Genomic DNA, 15,081 nt, shown 5'->3' on the forward strand with positions numbered 1-15,081 from the left:
TCCTTAATCTTCTCAGCCCATCTGCCAAGTTCTAGCCAGTGCCACATCAGGGATCTCTCCAAGGCACCTGGGCTCAGCAAAACAATATTTTCTGTTTCTCCCACTGGGTAGTAGAGCAGTGCCAACCGAGGCTCTGAGCCTCATTAGCTAGTTTAGGCAAGGAGTACTGCACACTGCTGTTTATGAACACACCATAGCTCTACCCCTCAGTGCCTAGGATCAGGACCTGGATGACTAAGCGCTCTCCTCCCCCCCAGCCCCCCGCCTTTCCTTACATGACTTACAGAGTAATTAATTATAATTTATAAGATATAATGAGTTGCATTTTATAGACTGTAAACAATGTTTTTCATGAAAGCCGAGTTAGAAGAATTTCTGTCTAAAAACGATAAGGGGTAAGACAGTAACAACTGAAATAAATATTCTAGCTGAATGGTCCCAAGCACCGACAAAAATAAGAAAGAACACTGTTATCTATCTCGGCAAATAATGAACATATTATAGTAGGATCGTTTTCAGCCCGTTTCCCGTCCTGCTGGGCAAAAATTGGCTCAGATAAAGAAAAAGAGCTAACCAAACTTGGAAGGTGGGTGGAAACCCACCAATTATTTTTAATGCCTGCTAAACAGCCTGCTCCAGAGGATAAGGCTTTTCTGGCTCTCAAACATGTCGGGTCCCTCCGCCCCCCAACTATTCCCGTGTCTGTCCTCCTCGCTGGAAGCTGGGAGGTCTAAAAATAGCGGATGAATCACAGCAGATAATCCAGTGCAGTGGTTACATAAACAGCCGGCTGGGGCGGCGGGGCCGCGGGTCGGAACGAAAAGCATCTGGGTTAGCGTTGCCACACTAAATAGGGTCCCCCGGAGCCGGCCTTCGGAGGCGCGGCGGGGGAGGAGGCCTGGGCCTGCGGGCCGCCGCGAACAGCTGGGCATCTGCCGGAGGGCGGGCGGGAGCACAGGGCCCGGGCCGGGCGCGGGAGGAGGCGCGAGTGGGGCGGCCGAACCCGACGCTCCTTCCCCATGGCCGGGAGCGGGCCGCGAAGGCGGCGGCGGCGCTGACGGGCTTGGGGCGGGGCGGCCGGGGCCCCGGGGCCCTGGGGAAGATGAACGCCCTCCTAGAGCAGAAGGAGCAGCAGGAGAGGCTGCGGGAGGCAGCGGCCTTGGGGGACATTCGGGAGGTGCAGAAACTGGTGGAGAGCGGGGTGGATGTGAACTCCCAAAATGAGGTCAACGGCTGGTAAGTGGCGAGCGGGGGAGGCCTAGGGTTCAGGGCCGCTAGCTCGGGGCGTGGAGCAGTCAGCCTTGACCCAGGGCTCAGGCTAAGGTGAAGGCTGGTACTTCAGGCCTCGCAGGTTGTGCCCTTCCGAGACTCGCCCTGGCCTCATTGCCTCGAGCAGTCAGGGAGCACATCCTCCCCCAAATCATATCTTACGTGGTCCCCCGCGGCCAGCGCCCTCCAGGACACTAGAGCCCACGCCATCCCCCGCGCCCTCTGGCTATCTTGGCCCGAAAGGTGATACTAGAGGCTTTGATTCTCAGCGACTCTGCTCTGGATTTCATCAGGCTTGAATTATTTTGCCATGGGCGCTCCTGAAGAACACTTCGTGCAGAGATGAAAGCATAAGCAACCGAGCAAATGCCAGTCTTAGAACCAGTACTGTTTCTTTAGCCAAGACCAGGAGAAAAGAAACAACTACAAAAACCCCACCACTTACATCATAATCTGCCTCTGTTGTTTCAATGCAACAGTGATTTGCTGTTGCCCACAGCTGCCTGTTGAGAGTAGACTCATTTGTTTACCCTGTAGAGGGTTTTGTCTCCGTAGTTCAATTTCCAACAGAGAATTTCACCCAAGGCTTTCAAGTCTGCTTGCAGATTGCCCCCTTCCCAATTAAATAAGGAGTCTCATGTTAAGACCCGATCATTAAGTTACTGGATGTAGTATTATTCTACCCTTTTTTTGCATTTTCATTTAAATTTTTACTTAACCCAGGTAATGTCTAACTAGCCTCTTTTGCTGGTTCAAAGTTAAAGTAAGTTTGAACACCCCCCAATCCCCTTCGTAAATCGAGTCACACATTTTGGAACGGAAAGGGCACTGGAGATCTTTTGAAGCCCAGAGAGTGTTTTGCCCTGATTGCACAATTGTTAATATATCAGAGTCAGAATTGACCCTGCCTTGCTTCCTAAGAAATCTACCTGCCTCCTTTCCCTAAAGAAACTATCCCGGGTAGCTCTCCACTGCTAGGAGACAGTGGACACTCCTTTCTTGTCTTGTTTGAAGTGTTTACAGTCAAAAAAAACTCGTAGTCGTGTTTGCCTTGCCCTGATGTCCAAAAGCTGTGAATTACTGTTTTGGCACTGGGAGGCAGTGTTTTACAGAATAATGAGCCTGGTCTCCCTGCAGGTTCTGCCTGCTTAGCTGTATGATCTTGCCTGAGTCACTTCATTTTCCAGTTGTTTCAGAAGTGTTGTTAGCATTTATTGAGATGAAGGATAATAGCTACCGTGTATTGAGTGTGCTCTGTGGCATAGATGTGGTTCTGAACACTTGACATAACTCATTTACGACTATTTGGGGACATAAGTTATTGTTATTTTCTCCATTTTAAAGATGAAGAAACTGAGCCCCCAAGAAAATTAAGTAAACCGTCCAATTTTCAAAATGTTCCTAAATTACTAAATTTGGGATTTAATAAGTCTACATTATTGTTAGCCTTTAAGTAATTGGTGGAGCTGAAAATGAATCCAGCCCCTGACCGGCTCAGCACAATGCATGCCCTTGCTAGATATACAGTGGATATCAGGTGAGTCTGAAGTAATGTGATGAGGCTCCCCATAGAGTTAATTCAGTATTGATGAATTTAATCAGTTCCGTCCAAAAGTGAATCCCTAGATTCCCTTTATCCCGCCTTATGCTCTCGGCCTATTGCTCTGAGTTCTTCTCATCTCAGCCTCTTACATGACCAGGCCAGAATGCTGGCATTATCCTGGTTCCCTGTCTTTCCTTCACACACCACATAGTCAGCCAGTTCTGCTGCCTCCATGTTCAGATGGGACCTGACTGCCTCTCACAAGCTCTGCGGCTGCACTGTCATACAAAGCCACCGACATTTTTCTTGCTGGGTAGTTGCATGGTCTTGCTTATGTTATGACCTTAACTCGCGGTCTGGTCTGAGGGACCCTGACTTAGAACAGTTGGATCACTTCGCCCAAAGTCCTCCGCTGGCTGCCATGTCGCTCTGAGAAGAAGCCGATTTCCACCCCCTTACCTGACCTTCGGGCCCCACCTCTTGAGATTGTTTCCTTCTCTCCATTCCCCTGGCCTCCTTGCTTTTCCCGGAACACCACCACCCCGGTGTTGCCTTCTTTCTTGTCCAGGCGGCTTGTCTTCAGTTTATCCATGGTTTGCTCTCTATCCTCCTTCAGATCTTAGCTTAGATTTTAGCTTCATGGTAAAGCTTTTCCTTGGCTGTCAGTAAAAAATTGTGCAACTCCAGCCGTGGTTGTGTGTGTGTGTGTGTGTGTGTGTGTGTGTGTGTGTGTGTGTGTGTCACATGCCTTTAATCCCAGTACTTGGGAAGCTAAGGCAAGTGGATCTCTGAGTTCAAGGCCAGCCTGGTTTACAGAATTCCAGGACAGCCAGGGCTGCATAGAGAAACCTTGCCTCAAAACACCAATAAATAAATTGTGCAACTCCCCTCCCAGCCCCTACCATTCCCTAATCTCTTATTCTGCTTTATTGCCCCATAACACTTAATAGCCACCTAGCACACTACATAATTTGCTTTTTTTTTTTTTTTTTTTTTTTTGGTTTTTTAAGACAGGGTTTCTCTGTGTAGTTTTGGTGCCTGCCCTGGATCTCACTCTATAGACCAGGCTGGCCTGGAACTCACAGAGATCCACCTGGCTCTGCCTCCCAGTGCTGGGATTAAAGGTGTGCGCCACCACCGCCCGGCCCTATAATTTGCTTTTTTATTTGCTAATTGTCCTAGCTTTGTTAACTGTAAAATAAGTGAAGAATGTTCACAGTAGTAACGTATTTCTTTTCTTTCTCTCTCTCTTGAAAAATTTTTAAAGATTTATTTATTTATTATATACACAGTGTTCTATGTGCATGTATGCCTGCATGACCAAAGAGGGCATCAGATCCCATTACAGATGGTTGTGAGCCTTGTGGTTGCTGGGCATTGAATTTAGGAACTCTGGAAAAGCACCAGTGTTCTTAACTGCTGAGCCATCTCTCCAGCTCCCCTCGGGGCCCTCCCCTCCTTTCTCGACTTGGTCTTGCTATGTTGCCTGGGTTGGCCTTAACTCTTGTCCTCAAAGTTACCTTCTTCCTACCCTAGTCTACTGAGTAGCTGGGCTACAGGCACACCCCGCTGTACCCAGCTCCTCAAGGGACCTTTTGAAGATTAAATGAGTAGAGAGCCTTTAGAACAATGTCCAACATGTAAAGTATTATGTTTGTGTTAGCTATTGTTATTTCCTTATTATTAGGCAACATGTTGGGAGACTTATAAAGTCACCCTGAAAAATAAAAAACAACTCTTTTCAATATTGAAAAGTAGCTGGTGGCTGCTTTCAATTCTTCGTTGCTCAGTAACCACAGTTTCAGCAGTGATGAATGATGCCTAGTTGATGAATGATGCCCAAAGCCTCTGGTCAAAAATACTTCCCAGCCCTAATGGGATATTCTGACTGCAAATATAAAGTTTAAAGAGTTGAAGTTCAAAAATAGAGTTTCCACATCACTTGTAATTCAAGTGTCATGTGTCCCCTTTGGCTTTAGAAATGAGTATTATGGTTTATGAAGAAGTTGAAAATACTGCCTGGCTGCAATGGTTGTGAGTTTTAGCTGCCGTAGCCGCTGGGCTCTAGACTGCAAATGATGGTCACTGAGGGTACAGGGTGGCTGGGACATGCTCTGTTCACATGACTCCATTTTACATGGTAGTGCTCTAACTGGTGGTTTGTTCAGTCTCTGGCCCGCTCAGTATCAGTCTTTCGCCCTCTTCATGATTGACTGATGTACTACTAGCAAGTAAGTACTTCTTTCCAACACGGAGCATATTTTTTCTCAGCCCGATCCCTTCATTTTTGAATGCTCACCTATTGTCATTATTCATTTTTTAAGCCTATGCCACAGACATCTCCACACAAACACACTCCAAGCAGCAGTTTGCTCAGAATCAAGGAAAGTTTGGATTCCCCCTGTGCTAAGCAATTTTATTCCATTTTATTTATATGTCCATTTTATTCTAGGTTCACTAATTAAGTGATAAGAAATAGGCAGTTGGGCTGGAGATGTAGCTCAATGGTAGAGTGCTGACCTAACATATGTGAGGACATTGGTTCAGTCTCTGATATCACATGCACACACAAACACACAAACACACACATACACACCTGTATATATCAGGGAAATGCGCTCTTCTGTTCACCCTCTGCTGGGGATGTAGCTCAGTGATCAACCACTTGCCTAGCATGTGTGAGGCCCTAGGTTGCAGAACAACAAAATAATTTTAAAGGCCCCGTCCCCGTTTTTCCCACGGGCAGTCATTTTTGTTAGAGAGTACATGAAAGGCATGTGGATGGTGAATGAGTGGTTCTCACCCAGCCATTCAGGCTAGCATTCTTGAAATCAGTAATACAAAGATACTCAAGGCAAATCACCTTTTCCTTGAAATCAAATAAACCTTACAGATGGTTGTACTTCTTAGGTTAGCGACCTCTCTGTCAAGCCTCTACTCTGTATATTATCTTATCTAGGTTTGGCCGTAAGCTTGGTTAAATTAGAGAACTGGTAAATGAGATAGTTTAAAATGGGGGAAAGTGTTTCCTACCATAATACAAATTCCACTTTGCACCTGAGGATGCAGCTTCTGTTAGGATGGCATTTTTGAGGGATACTAATAAATTTCTATACAGTATTAAAATAATAGTCCTTTGGAGTGTGCAACATGTCTATGTATACAATATTAAGTAGTTTTGCTTAAGTAAGGCTGTTACGTTAGAAGGGTCTGTGCTTGAAGCAATTTGGTGGTTGTTACCTTCATTTTCCGTGCCTCCAGAGGAAAAAAGTACGTGTGCAGTGTTTCATTTGAGCAGATGAGGATCTGTTTGTAGCCGTCTGGAGAGATTGAGAAAAGCCAGCATTTTGAAAAATGGAAATTTAGAAATCGTGTGTCTGTGTAGGTGTGTGTAGGAAAGAAACAGGAGAGAGGAAGCAGCTAAGATTGATGCAGTGGTCCCTGCTCGGGTAATGACTGACGTGACAGAGAAGCTGCAGATAGGGGATGGTTAGCAGCCTGACAATGTTTATTCTTTAGCTAGCACTTGGCGCACATAAAGTTTCACAGTTTCTAAAATAAAGAGGTAACGTAAAAATCTGTTTTAAAGAGACCAAGATCTAATGGATGTCTCTGATCGAGTAGCATCCTGAAGTGTCACTGCAGGCAGCAGCCAGCAGTCTCTGGAACCTTGGAAATTGAAGCTCTTGGGATAGATTGGTGTTTCTTGTGGCCTAGAAATTAAAACTTTATCTGTTTATTTTGCAGTGCTAGGATTGAACCCAGGTAGGCCCTGTGTGTTCTAGGCTTAAAACTCAACCATTGAGTTACAGCTCCAGCCCCAAGAATGAAACTTAAACATAAAACAAACATATTAAAATATTATTATTATTGGAGATGGGCGGTGGTCTCACTATGTAGCTTTGTCTGTCCTGGAACTCACTATGTAGACAAGGCTGGCCTTGAATTTACAGAGATCCACCTGCCACTGCCTCCTGAGTGCTGGGTTTAAAGGCATGCGCCACCATGCCTGGCTATATTAATATTTTCATCGTCTGCTTTGTGAAATGAAAAGTTGAGATTGCTAGTCTGGCTTCTGAGTTCTAGCTGAAGTCGAACAAGCTTGTATATTTATTTACTAACGTTTCTAATTTGAAATCTTGAATCAGCTTTTCTCTCTTTCACTTATTCGCTCTCCTTTTTTTGGGACAGGACCTGTTTACACTGGGCATGTAAACGCAACCATGGCCAGGTGGTCTCTTACCTGCTAAAATCAGGGGCCGACAGAGAGATTCTTACAACAAAAGGAGAAATGCCTGTGCAGTTAACATCAAGGAGAGAGATCAGGAAGATCATGGGAGGTGCGTCTGTTTGGGGAGAACATTCGATTTTTGCTAACAAATACTTTAAGATGTGGCGTTATTGGCCACATCCATGCTGATCAAGTAAATGTCTCATTTTTCTAAATTAATTACTATGCCAAGGTTGTGGTTCCACATTGTTTGTAGGATGCCAGTATTATAAGTTGTGTTTGTTTTAATTTGTAAAAGTGAACATTTTTACAAAAAATGATAGTCATAAACCTAATGAAATGGTCTCTCTTCTGACCTGGAGAGGCAGTCAGTCCTGACCAAAGTATTTGTCACATTCCAAATGACACTAGCTTCCACCATGCTCCTTTCTTGGTAAGTGTTATGTTCTGTGTTTTTCTGTTTTTAAGTGGAAGAAGCTGATGACGATGACGAGCTCCCCCAGCTGAAGAAGGAGTCGGAACTGCCCTTTGTTCCCAACTATTTGGCCAACCCAGCCTTCCCTTTTATCTATACCCCTGCAGCAGAAGACTCCACCCAGTTGCAGAATGGGGGCTCCTCCACACCTCCAGCGTCACCCCCTGCAGATGGCTCACCTCCATTGCTGCCCCCCACAGAACCCCCTCTGCTAGGGGCCTTTCCTAGGGACCACACCTCCTTGGCACTGGTTCAGAATGGTGATATTTCTGCCCCCTCTGCCATACTCAGAACACCAGAAAGCACAAAACCTGGTCCTGTTTGTCAGCCACCAGTGAGTCAGAACCGCTCCCTGTTCTCCTCTGTCCCATCCAAGCCACCAGTGTCTCTGGAGCCTCAAAACGGGACATATACAGGACCAGCGCCAGCATTTCAGCCATTTTTCTTCACTGGAGCATTTCCATTTAACATGCAAGGTAATGCCTTAACAGCAAACAGTCTGTACAAGAGGAGAATGAAGTGTATTTGTTTATTTAATTGGGGTACACTTACAAAATCAGAGAAAAGTTCCAGGATCTGTAAAAGGAATTCTCTTCATTCAAGATTCATAAACTGTATACTGTTTACTCAAAAATATGAAGTGCTGTTCCTTTTCTATCATTCCTGGGAACAAAATTTTTCTCATTCTGGGCGTGATGGTGCACACCTTTATCCTAGCACTCGGGAGGCAGAGCCAGGTGGCTCTCTGTGAGTTCGAGGCCAGCCTGGTTTACAGAGTGAGATCCAGAACAGGTCCCAAAGCTACACAGAGAAACCCTGTCTCAAAAAACCAAAAAAAAAAAAAAAAAAAAAAAAAAAAAAGAGAGAGAGAGAGAGAGAGAGAGTGTGTGTATTGTCACTCGGGAGCTTAGCAGGTTCTTAAGCCCTCTTGCTGTTCTTGCAGAGGACTCTGGTTTCATTCCCAGTCCCACACTTAGCTCACAACTATCTCTAACTCCAGTTCCAGGGATACAGTGACCTCTTCTGCACTGCATATACATGATACACTGTGGTGGCACACACCTTTGATCCCAGCACTCAGGAGGCAGAGCCAGGCAGATCTCTGAGTTCAAGGACAGCCTGGTCTACAGAGTGAGATCCAGGACAGCCAAGGCTACACAGAGAAACCCTGTCTTAAAAAACAAACAAACAAAAAAGAAAAAAGATTATTTTTTTTAATGTATATGAGTGTTTTGCCTTCATGTAAGTGTGCCATATATGTACAGTGCATGCAGAGACCAAAGAGAGTGTCAGATCTCCTGGAACTAGAATTTCAGACCCTGTGAGCCACATGACATGGATCCTGGGAACCAAATTCTGCTCCTCTGGAAGAATAGCAATTGTTCCTAAATGCTGGCCCATCTCTCTAGCCCCTTTCTTCCCTATCTTTCTTGACCTCTATAATTTTGAAGGGTTCAGAGCAGTTATTTGGTGAAATATGGCTTTCTGTCATTCCTTCTGTGTTTATTACTTGGTATTCTGCTATAAAGAAGGATTTGGAGGAGGGAGGGCTGGAGAGATGGCTCAGTAGTTAAGAGCACTGGCTGCTCTTCCAGAGGACCTGGGTTCAATTCCCAGCCCCTACCTGACAGCTTACAATCTTATGTAATTCCAGTCCGAGGGATAAGATAAAACAAAAAGTCCTAAAGAAGGACTTTTCCTTCTCATTTATAGCCATACTGACATTACTCTTTTGTGTGTGTGTGTGGGGGGGTGATGGGTGTATACAGCATGGATGTCTGTATACAGTGTATGTGTCTCGTGTCCTCAGAGGCTAGAAAAGGGCATTGGATCTTCTGGAATGAGTTACAGACAGTTGTGAACCACCCTGTGTATTCTGAGAATTGAACCAGGTCCTCTGGAAGAGCAGCCAGTGCTCTTAACTGCTGAGCCATCTCTCCAGCCTGGACTTATAATTCATATTATATTCAGTGTATTGTAATTTGATGCAGTCTTTCCTTTGATATTCAGATTATTCCTGATTTAGCCAGTGGGAACCCCTTCAAGCTAGTTCTTAATGTCCTGTGGACACATCCCCATTATTCTTGGAACACATCCTTATTTCTAGGGCAACAAGATGTTCCTGGTTTACAGTCATTTCCCCCACACCAACACTGCAGTCCACCATTTCTCCTGGGAGTCCTGGTTCTTTTTGGTAGAGAGTAGGATTTAGAAGCCAGGATGTGAGCACTAGGTATCCTTCTTGCTATAGGTGTGACAGTTCTAGGCTTAATTAGAGACTGAGAGAAGGGGAAAGAAGGGACAGTGTGAAGAGCGGATGGGAGAAGAGAATGAAGCAAATAAGCATTTGTATATATGTTTGCAGGTATATACATGTATTATTCACATACTCATGTATATTTCTCTCTGTATGTATGTGTTTGGTTGGTTTTTAGTTTGTTTGTTTTGGTAAAGTCTCACTATGTAGTCCTATCTGGCCCAAAATACACTATGTAGAACAAGCTAGTGTTGAATTCAGAGAGACCCACCTGCCTGTTCCTCCCAAATGCTAGGGTTAAGAGTACACCACCATGCCTGGCTGTCATATCGTTTTAAGAACATTAGAAACCACAATTTCATTCAAACGGCCCCTAATTCCAGGAAAATCCATAGTCTGGTGTACACTTACTTTTCCTTTTCACCTAACTTCCTAGTTTTGAAGACCTAGTACGATAGCTGCTAATATCGGTGACCTATGATGCTATGAGGGATCCATACTTTAAGAGCAAGACAGAATTGTCAAATGTATGTGGATACTTGGCTTGAGTCATCTTGACACTCAGGTTTGGAATATAAAGGCAGATAGATTGCTTCTAACTGACTCCTGACTGTAGGGTTACCTACTCCCAAGCAAGGATTCCTTCCTTATCAAGGTGCTTAGATTTAACTTTTTTTTTGTTCCTTTGCTGTTTTTGTTTTAATTTAGTGGTTTTGTTTGTTTGTTTTTGTTAATTGATTTGGGTGTGTAGCCTAAGCTGGCCTGAAACTCATTGGGTAGACCAGACTGGCCTCGAACTCACTGTTTCCTAGTTGGTAGAATGAATTGTTTTGGTGTTTTAAACAATGTCTCACTATGTAGTCCAGGCTGTCCTGAAACCTGTGGCTCTTCTCTCTCCACCTCCTGTTGCTGGGATTGTAAGTGTGTGATGCAGTCCATGCCTGGCTCCTTTACTGTCTTTATTTCTTTTTTTTTTTTTTTTTGGTTTTTCGAGACAGGGTTTCGAGACAGGGTTTCTCTACTGTCTTTATTTCAAGGAATGTTATATTTCCTGAGTAACTTCAGATCCATAATTGTTGAATCCTGTCAGAGTATCTCAGGTACCACATCTTGCCCTTGCCATCTTTCTCTCCTCTCCCTTCTCATGTGTCATTGGTACTCAAACCCTCTGGAGTCTTTACCTCCTTATGTCCAGTGACAGAGATTAGTGATCTGCTCCCACCCCTTTTCTTGGTGACCCCTAGTGGAGAAGACAAGGCAGGAAACGGCCCCAACAGAGCCAGGAATGGATGTAAACACACCATACTGATTGGGATTCTCAGTGGTCGGTGCAGACCTTAAATTACATGTGCTGAGCTGTACCAGACCGCGCAGTACCATCTCTTTCTCTCTTTTTCTAGAGCTGGTACTCAAGGTGAGGATTCAGAACCCATCTCTTCGGGAAAATGATTTCATTGAAATTGAACTGGATCGACAGGAGCTCACCTACCAAGAACTGCTCAGAGTGAGTTGCTGTGAGCTGGGTGTTAATCCAGACCAAGTGGAAAAGATCAGAAAGTTACCCAATACTCTGCTGAGAAAGGTAAGAAGTCTGCTCAGCAAGCGTAAGCGGCTGCTGCCTGCATTTGGAACACACCTAACTTCTTCCTTGGTTATTGAGTCATAGCTGGAGGGAAAACCAGTAGCCAAGGGCTAAGGAGGGCTGAGGCCAGAGCTCAGTGGTCAAGTGTATACTTGTCATGTGCAGAGCCACGCTCCAACCTAAACGCAGTCCATAAGCTTTCTCTCCCTTCATCTGAGTCCACAGAGACCCTGACTTACTTGCTCATTTATTTGTTTGTTTGTTTGTTTATGACAAGGTCTTGATGTGTAGCTCTAGCTGCCTTGGTATTTACTGTTTGTCCTAGGCCGGCAGTGGATTTATGGCAGTCTTCCTGCCTCAACCTCTTGAGTGCTGGGATTAAAGATGTGAGCTACTACACTCTAATACACTGGCATTTTTGAAGGTTAGAAAATAGCAGAATGTTACATGGGCTTAGTGCTCTATTAGGTATGTTGTGTGTGTGTGATGAGCTGAAGCCCACCTGGTCATCTGTGTGATCCTCCAGCCAGCTATGGGTTCTTCAGCATCAAGCTTCTGGCTTTTCTAGGAGCCTCAGGAAAACTGATGCCCACCTGCCTATCCCTTCAGGACATTCACATCCTACAGCAGAGTCTGTTAGGGCCTTCTCCATCTTGTCCAGGTTACACCAGGAACTGATCATTGCTTAGCTGCCTCAGGGATTTCATTTTCCTTCTAGGTTGAAGATGGACCACAATACTAGCATCAATACAACCCACCAAACATAGACACAAGCTGCTTCTATTAATCTCTTGCCCTGGGCTGGCAAGATGGCTTAGTGGGTAAAGGCATTTGCTGCCAACCCTGATGACCTGAGTTCTATCCCAGGGCCCCACATGGTTGAAGGGGAGAACCAGTTAGTTCCCACAGGTTGTCCTCTGACCTCCACATGTGTATCATGTGTGACAAAGTTACAAAATAAACAAGCAAATAAATCAATGTAATTTAAAAAGTAAATAAATGGGCCGGGCGGTGGTGGCGCACGCCTTTAATCCCAGCACTCGGGAGGCAGAGGCAGGCGGATCTTTGTGAGTTCGAGGCCAACCTGGGCTACCAAGTGAGTTCCAGGAAAGGCGCAAAGCTACACAGAGAAACCCTGTCTCGAAAAAGACCAAAAAAAAAAAAAAAAAAAAAAAAAGTAAATAAATGGAAAGAAAAGTTTAACCCATTGCTCTGTTTTGTTTTAGGACAAAGATGTGGCCCGACTCCAGGATTTCCAGGAGCTAGAGCTGGTTCTGATGATAAGTGAGAATAATTTTCTGTTCAGAAATGCTGCGTCCACACTGACTGAGAGGCCTTGCTACAACCGGAGAGCTTCCAAACTGACATACTAATGCTGCAGGCCTTTATCACTGAGTATTGTGACAGTGTGTGTCACCTCTGGGCCAAAGGACAAGCCATTGATCCCAAAGCCTCGGATGCCCCCCAGGGCCTCTGGTGTCACTGCGCAGTGTCCACTAACATCCTGCCTCAGCAGGAGGGAACCCCGATCCCCAGCGCGGTGCCCCTCTTCCAAGCCTCTTGGTGCACAATAAACCTATTGCTGAATCTTTGAACAGCTGAAAAGCGGTCTTGAGAGGCAGAAGCCGGAGGTACGATAGCCAGTGTTTGAAGTGCAGAAGCTAGGGAGTCGAAGCGGACCGAGAGCGGACCTGTCTCTAGGCAGGCCCTGTTGACGGTGCACCTGAAGGGCCAGGCGCACTTCATTGGTGTTGCATGCTCACGATGCTCCTGAAAATTTGAACTGATTAGGGAGGGAGACTGGGGTAGAAAGCACAGGTACTGGACAGAGGGATTCTGGTGTGACCTGTGGCTGTGAGGGTCCATATAGCGTATTTATAAATGTTACTCAGGTTTCAAGTATTTAAGAATCTAGTTACCTAATTGTAAATAGGCTGTTAACCAAAAGAGCTTCCCCTCCCCCACTTTTCTTTTGTGACCACTCATGACTGCCGCTGTCTCAGGACGGTCGTCTTTGCGTCTCCTCCCCTCCGCGGTCACTAGAGGGCTCTCTGACGCTTTCTAAAGGAACCACTACATCTCTACTGAGGCAGTTCCTGTCATCCTTGTTGAATTGCACCATTCAAAAGAGCACAAACACTGCTGGTCCACGTCCACCACTCTCACTTCCCACCAGAAACGAAAGCAGTTTTTGAGCCTGAATTTGTTGCTGTTTTAGAGGTTATTGTGGGAAACTGAATGAAAGGAGTTAGCATCTTTATTTTTGTATCAAAGATAAAGGTTATTTTGGAAATTATTAGGATTTTTACATAACTCTGAAATCTGTTGCTTTTGTAAACAAATTGTTCGATCTTAGGAATCCCCGTCACCACCACCATCCACTGGTCAGTCAGTTGTGAGCACCTGATTAGACTCAAGCATGGCCTAAGGATCTTTCCCAAGAGTGCTTCGAAGAGTCTTCCCCTCTCCTCAGCAGTGTAAAGTTGAAAAGCCTCCGTTTTGCTGAGACAGCTTCACTTTAGAAATAGGACCTGGCCCATGCAGACACACAGGAGAGCAGGGGCTGGAGCAGTGTTGACGAGGATCCCTGCTGTCTTAAGCTTTCTCCCCATAGTGCCTATAGTTTCCAAAGAAACTTAACTTCCTGACTATTAACTTCATTTGATTAGAACACTGCATTTGAGTGAAAACATGCAGGTGTCGGTGGAAGAGAATGTTTTGCTGAGGTAATGGCCTCCCGCTGCCACCTAAATGCTGAAAGGAGATTGAGGTGTTCAAGGCCAGCTTTGTGGGGTCACTGGAGTGACTTCATCCCCCCACCCCGGTACAGCTGGGGACTTGCCCTTGTGGAGTGTTCGCATAGCACAGTGGCAGTTGCTCATCACCCCTTCTCCCAAGTGCTTTAGTGAAGAAGCCTCCCTGTGTTTCAACCAATCAGAAACTACTCTATCTGGATGGACTAATCTTTTTCCCCCTCGATTTGCTTTGGAAAAACTTAGTTTACTGATACAATTAGTGTGATTCTATCGTGGAAGAAATAAATTCAGTATTAATTCATGTCTAAATTACTGGGGTTCAAACTCCTTCAGCCACCCCAACTGATTAGAGATTCTCAGAAGCAGTAGAGACCTGGCTGAGAGGTGGGCTACAGACCAGTGTTCCAGAGCTCAGGAGCAGTGACCAAGGGTGTTGGTGTCCCACATGGGAGACGCGTCCCACATGGCTCTGCCCAGTGCCCTGCTCCTCGCTGAAGTCCTCTGTGGTCTTTGCCTCTGGCAGTGGGATGAACTGCATGGTTGCTCTTAGGTGAGTCTGAAGTCTTAATCTATGCATTCAGAGAAATATTTTTATATGCTTTGTGTAATTTATAACAAGGGATTTTCTTTTCAGTGTTGTTAACTGAATGCACTTCTCCTCCTCCACTGCATAGTTGAAGCATGTGTTCACACTGTGTGTAAACATTCACAGGAGACTGTTCAAACATAACAGGTATTATTAAAATTCAATGCTAACTGACCAAGTTCATTTTCTCTCCTTTTGCCCTCATAAACAGCACTGTATTCTAGTCACAGAGGGTTCAAATGGCTGTCAAGTCCCATGGGGCTGGCACTGCGGAGGAAGAAGAGAAGGGCCAGCTCCCCAGCTGAGCCTCCTCCACCCCACTGCCGCTGCCGTCCCTGCAGCACTCACGCCCGCCCTGTCGCAGGCAGCATCTGGAGATGGA

General features: G+C 45.5%; 1 protein-coding gene across 1 annotated transcript; it reads left to right on the top strand.

Moving 5' to 3' along the window:
* The first annotated feature begins 872 nt into the window (after positions 1–872).
* Positions 873–14,873, top strand: Ankrd40 (ankyrin repeat domain 40). The gene is made up of 5 exons (XM_006971987.4): positions 873–1,236; positions 7,004–7,152; positions 7,512–7,994; positions 11,176–11,357; positions 12,584–14,873. Exons 1-5 carry the CDS (start codon positions 1,103–1,105, stop codon positions 12,728–12,730), a joined length of 1,095 nt encoding a protein of 364 aa, XP_006972049.1. The 5' UTR covers positions 873–1,102; the 3' UTR covers positions 12,731–14,873.
* The last annotated feature ends 208 nt before the right edge of the window (positions 14,874–15,081 follow it).

This window comes from Peromyscus maniculatus, chromosome 8 (assembly GCF_049852395.1).
Source record: "Peromyscus maniculatus bairdii isolate BWxNUB_F1_BW_parent chromosome 8, HU_Pman_BW_mat_3.1, whole genome shotgun sequence".
Classification (NCBI taxonomy): domain Eukaryota; kingdom Metazoa; phylum Chordata; class Mammalia; order Rodentia; family Cricetidae; genus Peromyscus; species Peromyscus maniculatus.

Excerpts from the sequence above, each read along its gene's own strand:
- Ankrd40 (XM_006971987.4), top strand. The coding sequence starts at position 1,103 with ATGAACGCCCTCCTAGAGCAGAAGGAGCAGCAGGAGAGGCTGCGGGAG. Across the intron at positions 1,237-7,003 it reads CAAAATGAGGTCAACGGCTG|GACCTGTTTACACTGGGCAT; the intron begins GTAAGTGGCGAG and ends TTTTTGGGACAG. Across the intron at positions 7,995-11,175 it reads ATTTCCATTTAACATGCAAG|AGCTGGTACTCAAGGTGAGG; the intron begins GTAATGCCTTAA and ends CTCTTTTTCTAG.